The sequence below is a fragment of the Eptatretus burgeri genome, chromosome 2, assembly GCF_056783735.1.
Source record: "Eptatretus burgeri isolate ZD-2024b chromosome 2, Ebu_testis_v1, whole genome shotgun sequence".
Classification (NCBI taxonomy): domain Eukaryota; kingdom Metazoa; phylum Chordata; class Myxini; order Myxiniformes; family Myxinidae; genus Eptatretus; species Eptatretus burgeri.
This window is the reverse complement of record NC_140962.1, coordinates 56,877,157-56,890,558: the sequence shown is the minus strand read 5'-3', so window position 1 is coordinate 56,890,558 and position 13,402 is coordinate 56,877,157. Positions and strand designations below refer to the sequence as shown.

The window sequence follows — 13,402 nt, the reverse complement described above, 5'->3', positions numbered from 1 at the left end:
ACAACTTGGTCTGTGATTTGTGACCACCCTTACTGAAAATGAGGTGGTTACTTCGACACCTGTGAGAACTCCGTTCCACATACTGAAATTTTGAGATATATGAAGATAACACACACGCACACGCACACGCACACGCACAGGCACAGGCACAGGCACACACACACACACACACACACACACACACACACACACACACACACCAAGTTCCGTTCTGGTAATACAGTTTATATACGTACACGTACACACACACACACACACACACACACACACACACACACACACACACACACACACACACCAAGTTCCGTTCTGGTAATACAGTTTATATACGTACACGTACACACACACACACACACACACACACACACACACACACACACACACACACACACACCAAGTTCCGTTCTGGTAATACAGTTTATATACGTACACATACTCACTCACTCACTCACTCACTCACTCACTCACTCACTCACTCACTCACTCACTCACTCACTCACACACACACACACACCAACCCGTTCTGGTAATACAGTTTATATACGTACGTACGTACGTACGTACACACACACACACACACACACACACACACACACACACACACACACACACACACACACACACACACACTCTTACACCAAGTTCCCTTCTGGTAATACAGTTTATATACGTACACACACACACACACACACACACACACACACACACACACATAAAAACGGCAAACACAAAGATTTACCTTTTAAAAGAGTTCTTCCAAAGAGGATTTAAAATGGGAAATTAGCAAAATTTAATTGAAAAATGTATGAAGGCACAGAACACAAAATATCGATCGATGCTGTATGCCTTCACAGCTAAATCATGGCAAACACCTTGTCGGATGGACCTTAATGTAAATATATATATATATATATATATATATATATATGTATATATATATATATATATGTATATATATATATATAGTGATGTCGAAGTGAGGGGTGGATTAAATGAAAAGGAGATCGCACAAAAAGTAAAATAAAACGATGTTCTGTAAAAATATAATTGCACATTTTCAGCAGAAGAGACACCTCCCAAGGCATCAACCGCACGCACTGCAGGGCCACCAAATGGCCCTGCAGGGCCCAATACAGGCAGAAACGTTTGTCTGTCTAATGGAGGTTTCATTGAGAGCATGGATACTTTTACGGAAACAAACAACCAAGCAGCTTGGAGAGCGCTCACCAAGAAGTGGCTTTGCCACACATTAAACATATACTTCCCAGAGACACCCGACTTTTTTTTTTAACGTCCACCTTTTACCAGATTTGCTTTGATTCCCTGGAGAACACCTCACAAAACCTCCAAAAATATAGACACAAATCTGGTTAGACGCTATGGATCGGCTGTCCCTCTGGCGGACAAGGCGCGACGTTTGCCAGTGAATGCATTAAATCATATCGCTCAATGAAGCTGGTTAATTTTGGCACGTACCTAAATATTTTGTTTTTCCAATAAAATTCTCCAAACAGTTGAAAAATATAAGTTTAACGCTCTGGAAATTTCACATATTCTTGTGTATGCATGGAGGAGGGAATATAGCCTTGCTTGCTTAAAGTAAATAGGTATATCGGCTTCGTTATGAGACTCCTTATTTCTTTAAATTATCAGATTTCACAACAGATTTTAACACTTATTTAGTCCGGACGATATCCGATCCTAAAAAGTGAAATAATTATTTTGATGAGATGCTTTTTAATTTTTTTAAATATTTTTTGTATACCTGTCGAGGCTCGTATGAGAGCTAACACACAACGCACAGCAAGGGGGGCATGGGATAAGAGGGATGGGAGTGGGAAGGACAAAACAGTGGGGAAGAGAGACATTAGGAGATGTGTGGAAGGGAGAGGGATGGGGCGGGGAACATGGGGAATACAAGATGGACATTACAGGGACTTTCAGGAAGGAATGCAGGGAATTTGAAGGAGATGGGTTTGGGGTGGATTAATGGGGGTAGAAAAGATCGAGGATTTTGATGGGGAACGATAAGTGGTGGTGGTAAACAGCTGTTTTGAAGGCCTGGAGGGAAGAATGGGATTGAACAGAGTGAGGGAGTTTATTCCAAAGGCAGGAAAAAAGAGGAAAGAAAGAGTGAAGGTGAGCAGTGATTCGTGATTTTGGTAGTTTGACCAGAAGGGGGTTGTTGGTGGACCTTGAGCGCCCTGTGGAAATATGGTGGGGACAAATCACAGACACAGCAGGGGGCTCAAGACCGGAGAGGAGACGGTAGAAAACAGAAGACCACCGACCTGCCTGTGGTGAGAGAGTGAGAGGCCCAAAGACTCAGCCTCATCGCGGGAGATGTCAATGATCCGAAATGCCTTGGTTTCCACAGCGTGAAGCCGAGAAAGGTGGGAGGCAGGAGCACCAGGCAAGAGGGGAGAGCAGTACTCCATCAGGCTGCAGACGAAATATTTGTATGTGGTCAGGAGCTCAGGTGTGCCAAGGAAGGACTTTGCATGATGGAGGATGCCCAGTCAGTGACTGGCTTTGGAGGCCAGCTTGGAAATGTGGCTTTCCCAGGAAAGATCATGGTAGATAGTGAGACCCTGAAGCTTGAAAGAAAGGACTTCTTCCAGGGATTGTTGAGAAAGTGGATGGGAGTGGGGGTGGTGGGGGGGGTTCCAAACGGTCCTTTCGGAGAGACATAGTGAGAGTGTGAGATTTGTCCGGATTGAAAGACTTGTTCCACGTGTTGGACCAGTTTGTGATTTTACCCAGATCTGCAGTGAGCGAAGAAGCTGCTACTTGCTGGTCTGAGGGATGACAGATGGTACGGCAGAGGGTGGAGTCATCAGCAAAGAGATGAGGATTTTCCAGAGTCGGAGAGATCATTGATGAAAACCAGAAAAAGAACCATGCCCAGAACACTGCCTTGAGGAACTCCAGCCTGGACAGGAGGAGGGGATGAAAGAACTCCATTTAGGGCCACTGTGATAGGAGAGGAAGTCTGTGAGCCATGAGTGGAGATGGCCTTGGATACCAGAGGAAGAGAGTTTTTGGTGAGCAGGGCAGGGTGCCAGACCATGTCAAAAGCACACAATATGTCTGGGGATATGGCTCTGATTTCATTCCCAACATTAAAAACCTCCATCCATTCTTAGGAGAGCAGAAGCAGCATATCCAGGGGAGAGTGACCTGGTCTGAAACCAAATTGCTGATCGGAAATCAAGCCATTGGAGAAGAGGAAGGATTTAATGTCTGAAGTGATGATGATTCCGTAACCTTGCTGATGATTGGGAGAAGGTTGATTGGTCTGTAGTTGCAGGGATCTGCTTTGCACCTTTTTTTCTGCAGGGCAGTAATGCTTGCTGATTTCCAAGCAGATGGCAGAAATTTAATGAGAGCTTTAATTCAATTTACTTTAATTCGTCCATGAGAGCAGATCGTGGAAAATCGTATTATTTAATGCATGAAATCACTCCAAGCTTCTAATTTGAAAACTTATCGTACTTACAAAAGCAATGTACACAAAGATTCATACCTATGATGAACAGGCATTCAATATGAGTGAGGAAAGTGAAAAATATGCTTTATCGTTAAATTGTTGCGGCTGTTCCAAGTCAAGGTAAGTTAAGTTTGAGCAGGCCAAAAAACATGGCGGCTTCAGACCCCAGCGAGGTTACACAGGAAACGCCTAAGACCCCAGACAGCGAGTTGGCCGGGGATCACCTGATTGAGGATGTAATTAAATAAGGTCGTTAATTCTCTTCAAAAGGAGTGTTTTAATTAACTCAAACACCCAATTTTTACTGTTGCACGTTCTTGGAGTTTTCTTCGGATGCATGCAGTTTCAGGCTACTAGGTTTTATGGTTTTGAAGTTGTTGAGGAGTCACACACACACACACACACTGACTGACATGCACGCACGCACGCACGCACACACACACACACACACACACACACACACACACACACACACACATTGCCTTTTATATGTGTAGAAGACTTGTATGTATATCTCTACTCTATAACTATAAAACCGAGCAGCCTGAAACTTTGCATGCATACGAAGAAAATTCCAAGGAAGTGCAAGAGTAAAAATTGGGTGTTTGCGTTAATTAATAGACCACTTTTGAAGAAAATTAATGGCCTTATTTAATTATATCCTTCATCAGGCGCATCCTTGGACACTCTCGGGCTCCTCGCTCACACTCAATGGGGGTCCTAATTCTCCATTTGGCTCCGCCTATTTAAACATGCGTCGATTAAATTAAAGTAAATATTCAAAATAATATGTCGGATTTGAGAATCGGATCTCGTCGACAAAATAAGTCTTAAAAGCTGGAGTGAAATACAAAAATGTTAATAAATTAGCGATTATTTTTTTTTTTATAACTTAGTGTATTTATTTAAGCAAAACATTAATATTAACTTTTTCAACTGTTCAGATGATTATTTTGAGTGAAGTAAACATTATGGAATGTGAAGAAAGTGTAAATTAATTGAGTGAAACGCCGTGCTTCGTAACCTGCTTTTGCAATCCATGACAGCACAGTCCGCTGGATTCCTTTTTTTCAGCAATTACCTCCGCAGTTTGCTCTTTCCGTTTTGGGCAATTTAAATATACTATTATAGTTCCACAAATATATTAATAGTCGGTAGTTTCTGCAAGTGAAAAGTAACTTTTTTGTTGCTGCAAGTGGAGGCTTTTTTTTCTTGCTTTACACCGTTTTGTGTGTGCTTTCATGACAAAATATTAATATAAATATACTAATAGCTACTGCAATATAATAATAGCCAGTAGTTTCTGCTACCGAAGAGCTATTTAGACAGCACACATGGACGTGGTACAAATGGGAACAAATGACTCTCCGTGGGGTGTGCATGCGTGGATGTTCTTGGTTACGTGTGTGTGGTGCGCGGGTTTCACGGGCGCGCGATCTGAACTCGAACTTGGGCCCGTGGTGCGTGGGGCTGTGGAGGAGGTTATGCGGCCGTCTCACGACGTAACAGGTCTGCCGGCCACGCCAGGTATTGAGAGGTCGTTAATCCTCAACTGTTTCTATCTCTGGGCTATCTAATTTTTCCTCCCGGTGTGTGTGTGTGTGTGTGTGTGTGTGTGTGTGTGTGTGTGTGTGTGTGTGTGTGTGTGTTTGTGTGTGTGTGTGTCTTGGGTGGTCGCTAGCCTACTGTTATTCTCAGGTTTTCCGTCCGTCTGTCTGTATGTATGTAATGGACAGCTCTGGAGGCCAGAGGAGTCAACCGATTTTGATGAAACTTGACTGGTAGGTTCATACCAGGATCTAGTTGTATGCTTTTGAGCACTGTTGCTATGGACGCCACTGTTGCCAGCAACGGGACTTTGAAATTTTTGAAAAATCCTAAAAAAAAATAAAAAAATCGAAAATCAAAAATTGCCTTTCACGCTTTTATGCACACTATATTCAACCTCTTTGTCAAAAATTTTCAGCCCAATCCGTCAAAAACTGTATGACTAGTTTGCAATTATATAGCGACCACCCAGGTCACCTACGTGTGTGTGTGTGTGTGTGTGTGTGTGTGTGTGTGTGCGTGTGTGTGCGTGTGTGTGTGTGTGTGTGTGTGCGTGTGTGTGTGTGTGTGTGTGTGTGTGTGTGTGTGTGTGTGTGTGTGTGTGTTGGACTAGCTCCATCAGCTGCATAAAGCAACATGAAGATTGGGGGGGGGGGGAGGCTTGACAGTTTAGTACAATGAAAAATGTTGTTGAACGTAATTATTTTAACATTTTTGGAGGGACTAAGACATGAAACAAATCTTGCAGGTTGAATGAGCCTTCAATGATGACTTCTGCTGACATTCGAGAGGACTCTCCCTCACTCCCACAATCGTTTGATGCTGTTCGATGCCTCATTTCAAGTGAATCATTGGACAATGCTCATGACCTTGTTTCCACTTGTCCACAGATGCTTGGTATGACTTAATGTGTAACCAACATATTGAGCTTTTATATCTGTATCTAACTTTAAAGAATTTCATCTGCATCAGGGATGATGTAGTTTTTATCCCCATTGGACAGTCCAAAATGGGGGCTAATGGATTTGGTCTGGATTTTCGTGTCCGTGCGTGTGTGCGTGCGTCTGCAACCATATCTCAGACATGTATGGACCAAAACGCCGATGTTGAACGCGTCCTCAACCATTTCTCGGACATGCATTGACCGCTGTTGTTGAAACTTGGCACACCAGTAGTGAATGATGACTTACATATGCACGTCTTTTTTTTCTGAGATCAGATTCAAGATGGCCGACTGGTCGCTACTTTGTTACTTAAACGTGTCCCCAACTATTTCTCAGACATGCATAGTCTGATTATGTTCAAACCTGGCACAAGCACAGCAAATGATGGCATACACATGCATCTCCCTTGATTTTGCAATCTCATCAAAGATGGCCGACTGGTAGACTGGCGGCCGTTTTAATTTTTTTTTTAAAAACCCTCGTATCGAACATGTCCTCAACCATTTCTCAGACATACATTTACTGATCTTATTCAAACTTGATTCGCAGATAAGGAATAATGGCATCCATATGCTATCATTTTGTTTCTTGATCAGATCAAAGATGGCTGATTGGCAGCCATTTTGTTACGTCAATGTGTCCCCTACCATTTCTCCAACATGCATCGTCCGATTTTGTTCAAACTTGGCACAAGCACAGCACACTATGGCATACATTGCACATAACTTTATTTTTTGATCTGATCAAAGGTGGTTGACTGGAAGACTGGTGGCCATTGTAGTTGTAAATAAATATGGGCTAGCCCTTTAATTCCATCCATAAAAATTACTAAAACCATGAGGGCTATGACATTTTATGTCTTTTTTTCTTGTTTCCTCTGCCAGCGCAGTTGAAAGGAGGTTATGTTTTTACCCCTTTCTGTCTGTCTGTTTGTCTGTGTGCAGGATATCTCAAAAAGTTGTGGACGGATCCGGTGTGTGACAAGGACGAACTGATTAGATTTTGGTGAAGATCCAGATCCGACTACTAGAATTTTTAAAGTGATTCTTCACCATTGAGAGATAGGGCCAACAAGGATATATCGCATGATATTTCAAAAAGTAGTGGAAGGATTCAAATGAAATTTGGTGGAAGTGTTGAGTGTGTGATAAAGAAGAAATTAGTCGATTTTGGTGAAGATCCAGATCAGGAATCCAGATCTGATAATTTTTAAAATGATTCTTCATCATTGAGACATAGGGCTAAACTGATATTTAGCACAATATCTCAATAAGTTATGAACAGATTCGGACAAAACTTCGTGGACAAGTTGGGTGTGTAACCACAACAAATTGATTCGATTTTGGTGAAGATCCGAATCCGGATCCGACTACTATAATTTTAAAAGTGATTCTTCACCATTGAGAGATTGGGCTCAACGACGACATGTGTTTGTGTGTGTGTATATATATATATATATATATATATATATATATATATATATATATATATATATATATATATATATATATATATATATATATATATATATATATATATATATATATATATATATATATATATTTTGGCACCCCTTTTTTTTTTTGTTCCACCATCAGATTTTTGTTACTGCATGAAATGAAACAAGCTTTGACATATATAGTAATGATATTATTGTCTTCCTTAAGAGGCCCCTCAAAATTCGTTTTGATCATTATGGTAGTTAAACAGTTCAAAAACTCCATTTGCAAAATGGGAGGAATTATTGCACAAAAAAGAAATAAAAATGTTTTCCATTTTTTAGAGGACCACTAAGACGAGTTCAGCTCATATAATCACGCTCCATTTGGGGAGAAACAGTTGAGTTCATACCTGACGAATTTGCACTTTCCATGTGCCGTAGTTTCTTCACAAAATCATGACTTTCTGACTAAGTACAAAGTATTTCTTTGCTTTTTTATACATGGTCGCCGTTTTGAAATTTTCATCGACCGATACCCGCTGCTCAGCCGGACCACCTGCCAACAAAGTATCGCCCGGTCAGTTACGGTTAAACCCAAAATCATGATCATCGTTTTAGTGTGGAGGTGAGTACTGACAGTGTACTTGGGTCTTTTCCGGGTGGGTGCGGGATTGAGCACGTGCACATAAAAATCTGGCAACCCAACTTGAATTGAACAACAATGGCCGCTTGATCCTTGAAATTTGAACCGACAGAAATAGCCTTCGAGCCTTTAGTGCTTCAGTGAGCCTTGAGTCTACCACTCCGTAAAAGTACTTCTTCAACCGTCTCACAAGTAAGAGTTCGATCGTGATGGCAGATGCCAATAATAACAAGGAATATGAAGACTCCTCAAGTCACTCCTCTGATGAAAATTCTGTTGCAAGCATCCCCCACCCCACCAAGTCCAAGCCCGAGCCTTGATCCTCACAGTGATATTGAACATGCTCATAAATCAATGGATAAAAATGATATAATATATTGTTTAAAATACATTCATGCTATCTGTCTTTTACCATATGTTGCCAGTGATGCCTCTCGAAGACGGGCACCTTTACTAGTATGTATATATATATGTATATATATATATATATATATATATATATATATATATATATATATATATATATATATATATATATATATATATATATATATATATATATGTCCTCTGTCCCTCACCGTGTGACTGTCAAACAACAGAGGCCTCCGCTCTAACCTGACTGATCTCTCAATGCAGGCTACTGTGGCGAGAAGAGACGTCATCTCTTTAACAGAATTCTTCCTCCCACAGGATGTCCCTGATGGTCGAGTGGAAATGTGAAAAAGCATGTTGTGGCGTCATTATGAAGTTTTTGCCTGATTCATCATCTCTGAGCTATCCTGAATCAGAATCAGCCGGGTGCCCCAGACTCGCACCCTTGAGGAATTTTTTTTTAGAGCGAAAAACAAAATGGCCGCCACCGACTTTCGATAAATTCTGTTTTGGGCTATATCTTCACTTCTAATGCACTTACAAACACAATTTTGTTGTCTACTACTATGTTTTCATGGTAAAGGAATCTGATAGTGATAAAATTGAAGGTGTATATATAAGACCTGTCTCATATTTTCAAGATGGCCACCATTTTAACATGAAAAATGGCTATTTTGCAGTTCCACTGATCACTTTGAGTAATAAATTGAATTTCATGAACCCTCAAATATTAATATTACGTACAATAATAGTCAATGACAGCTGAAGTAACTTACTTGCAATGATCAATGAGTTGATGATTATATTGAAATACGATTTTTACACAAACATATCCAGATACACGTGGATAGTTGACGATGACTTTGGGTTATGTCTTAAAGTAAGTATGAACATGTATATGATTTTGAAATTACCTTTTATTTTTAGGCAAACAAATATTAACTTTGTTAAGGATGCAATGTTCTACATTATGTTCAATCTTCGTCATCGTCATCATGATTAGCAGCAACTGCCCTTGTCTGTTCGTTACAACAGTCTGATCCAGCATTACAACTGCAACACATCGAACATGACATCTGTGCTGCCACACAACCACACCTCCCGGTGGAACATGGCCGGCTGGTGGAGCATCCACACTTGATCAGGTGCAGAATGGTGACTGGTGCAGCAGACACATCAGGTGGAAGTGTGTTTGGATACAATGTCGCACCGTCCTTACCTTCTTGCCATCCATACTAGATGGAATCCAAGTTCGGAGGGTCTGACTGAGTGGCTGATTCCATATAATCACTTGATGATGAGCGCGATGTACATGTTGAGCAAAGGCATCATGTGATGGGGGCAACGACTTCAATTTCGGAGCAGAGGTAATCTTGGAGTTGGCCATCTTAGACTTCCACAACTGATACCGGTGTGTGGACATATCACCTTCGACTTTGGAACCATAACAGGCAGCAATGAAGGTAGTTGCCTCAGATATCATCTTTTCCTCATCTGCTTCCAGCTGACCAAGTAAGGTGGGATGATGTCTGCCCATTAGTACCTTCAGCGCTCTGGCCTTTCCAATGCCAAACAAATACGACACAGTATCGAATCCGGTCAGAGGATGTACAGCAGGCAGATATTTGGTGATGCCTTTTTGTCTCAGTGCTGTTTGGCGAATGTCTACGTTCGCCCTCCCAGCACACGGACTCTCCAAGCTGACATCCACAGTCATCTTTTCCTCGAGGTAGAAATGAATCAACAGGACAAAGACATCTGTATCATCACAGACCACTTTGATGTGTGAGTCACCACTGACACCTGACACAATTCTAACTAAGTGATGGATGATGATGACATCTGCTTCTTCATGGTGTGTTTTCGGATCCTGTCTCTGGAGAGTGGAATTGTTCCATACTTGTACTGGTGTAGGATCTTTTCCGATGATCACCAGTTTGGTGTGATTGTCCACAATGTGGGTCATCAGATACTGACAGATCAAATCGATCAGTTGTACTTTGTTGTAGGCTACATTTAGGACCACTTTTTATGCTGGAAGTGTTGTGTGTAAGTTGAGTTGATGTTTTCCACTTGAATCATGACCTGCGCGACTGGATCTCATTTGTTTCGTGCTGATTTTGATGTACCTGTCGAAAATCAGGTATACGTCACAACACTCCAGGTGGTATTTGATGGTTCCCATGAAGTTGATCACATAATCCTCAACTGTACCATTTGTGGGCCAATGTATAGTCCATAACGTGGCGCATCCATCAATGATGACAGCATCTGGAACACCTTGGATTCGACTTGATTGCTCAACTTGGAGTTTCGTCTTCAGGATTGCTTTTGACTGAGCCCGTATCGCACCGCTTTCATCAAACAAGGAGGTTGGGACAGGGGACAGTTCATAAGAGAGAACATCCTTGATATCAATATCCCTGTATTGTTGGAGACCCATGACTCGGGTGTAGATCAATTCGGTATCATATACTGACCTTCCATCCAGCTTGATGCTCTTTTTGGTCAAAGTCATCAGGGTCACTTTCTTGGTTAGTGTCTTGTTGAAGCTTGTTGGCCATCCAGATTCAAATTCCGCCATCTGTTGTCGTCCAATCTTGAGAGAATCATCAACGTTTACCTTGTCTGTCACGTGAAACATAGTAGTAAACACCAAAATTGTGTGTCAGTGCATTAGAAGTGAAGATATAGCCCACAACAGAATTTATCGAAAGTCGGTGGTGGCCATTTTGTTTTTCGCCTCTAATAAATATTCCTCAAGGGTGCGAGTCTGGCACCCGGCTGAGTCTGATTCAGGATAGCTCAGAGATGATGAATCAACCAAAAAACTTCATAATGACGCCACAACATGCTTTTTCACATTTCTGCTGGACTATATTGCATCCTCCATTTTGATCAGCCTGAACTCCGTCCTGGCGGCGGAGTCGCACTGTACATCAAGAACTGCATTCTCCATGTGCTGCTTTTACACCTCGCAAACCTCAAGAGTACTGTTGGCAGTTACTTCCCCTCTGCTCCAACCTCTTGTTTGGCTGTGTTGCACCCTCTTCCAAACAGTCACATCTCCATATACATCTCTGAAACAACATGGATCATCTTTTAACTACTCATCCAAACTCTCTTTTTCTCATATGTTATGATTCCAATTGTCACCATGCCAATTGGCTGGGGGTTGGTACCTCTCACCTGGCATGGCACTTTAGAAAATTATTTATGTGACTCCGTTAGGACTGATTCGATTTCCAAACTTTCTACCTGGATTTGTCATTGGAAAGTCCTTCCTTATGGATTTAGTGATGACCAAGTTCCCCGAAAATGTCTCCAGCTCTTCTGCTGCTCCCAATGGTTCATCTGATCCTCTGCTTGTGAAGGTCAACATCTCTGGAGCTATTGTCAGAGAACAGTTTAAGTGCCAGTGAGTTCACTCAAGCAAACTAGCAGGACTGCAAGCAGCACTTCAGGACTGTATCTTATATCTACCCCCCCCCCCGATATTAACTCATCCTGGGAATACTTCCACAGAAACCTGCCCTCCCATATGCACAGATTAATCCTATCTCGTCTTCAGCTATCATACCCATCCTCCCACCATGGTACACTGAATCCTGTGGTGAGGCACTTGCCTTGAAACAGCTTGCTTTCTCTTTCTGGAAGGCAAATCCAACCGAAGGCAACCATAGATCATTCCATGAAGCTTGCAAGAAGTGTGTGCCCACTTTCAGGAGAGCCAGAAAACAACATCTGTCCAATCCCATGACTCAACTTTCAAACGTGTCTCCCTCCTCTAAAACCTGGTGGCACTTTTGAAGTCTGTCTCTGGAGTATGCTCCACCTCCATCTTTTCCCTCACTTCAAATGCCACCACAGCTGACTCCACTTGTGAAAAGTCCAAATGTCTCAATTCTTTGCTTTCACATCTTGTCTCTCCCAATCCCTGCTCTTTATTCCCACCCTACCCAGCCACACCCAACTTCTCCAGGACTCTGTCTTTTTCAACTGCTCAGGTGGAGAAGTTTCTGGAAACCCTCAACTCTGATTCTACAACTGGATCAGACAGCATCAGCTCACGTGTCCTAAAAACTTGCTCTGCTGCTCTTGCACTTCCTCTATATGCCCTCATCACCCTATCATTTGCCCTCGGTCATCTTCCATTTGCTTGGAAATCAGTCAACATCACAGCATCTACAGTACTGGTAAATGGATGAGGTGTGTGTGTGTGTGTGTGTGTGTGTGTGTGTGTGTGTGTGTGTGTGTGTGTGTGTGTGTGTGTGTGTGTGTGAGAGATGTTTTTTTTTTAGAGATCTACTGGAGCTTTCTGATGTGGAATGTGACACACGAAAATGATCGTCATGATTTCCTGAGTTTATTAGGCATAATAACTACAAAAAACCCAGAAGAATAACCATGTTTTTAACGCATGCTATGTTAAGGTGTATGGAGCAGATTAATCGGTCCTTCCACGGCATGTCATTCTAATTACAAGATATAAAAACAAAAACAATTATGATAACAGTGTAATAAATCATATATTAATTAATACAAATGATATTAATAACAATAACAATAGTATCATTTGGAAATATAAACAAGGAATGTATAATCACCTCCCCCTCTGCCCTGGCTCAAAGACATCTTCGTTTGAAAAAAGGCAAGCTAATATTCAAGCAGTACAGCAGGCAGGGATGCTACAAGGCCATTAAGACCGATTAAAATTTGGTCCAATGGGCCCACGAGTTAGATAAAAAAGTGCAAAAACTGATCCCCTTAACTACTGACCTATAGGCTTGCTTCCAATCTTCAACAAGGTCATGGAATCCGTCATCACAGTTGACATAAAATTGTTCCTTTTCTCCAATAAACTCTTCTTCTCCTCCTCCTCCTCCTTTCCCTTTGTAAGGGGTGATGTCTAATGGCAGCAAACTTCCCTCCACGTCTCGACCACAATACTCCTCCACTTCCCT

The 13,402-nt window shown here is 41.8% G+C and overlaps 1 protein-coding gene across 5 annotated transcripts in view; it reads left to right on the top strand.

The window, feature by feature from the left end:
* Positions 1 to 13,402, top strand: part of LOC147032097 (uncharacterized) — a 41,605-nt gene that overhangs the window by 8,178 nt on the left and 20,025 nt on the right. For 4 of the 5 annotated variants that reach the window (XM_085869411.1, XM_085869412.1, XM_085869414.1 and 1 more), the window contains one exon: positions 5,787 to 5,935. In XM_085869411.1, coding sequence (XP_085725537.1) covers positions 5,787 to 5,935 — 149 coding nt within the window. Of the gene's footprint in view, positions 1 to 5,786; positions 5,936 to 12,401; positions 12,635 to 13,402 lie in introns of all 5 variants that reach the window. The other variant, XM_085869413.1, reaches the window with a different exon arrangement.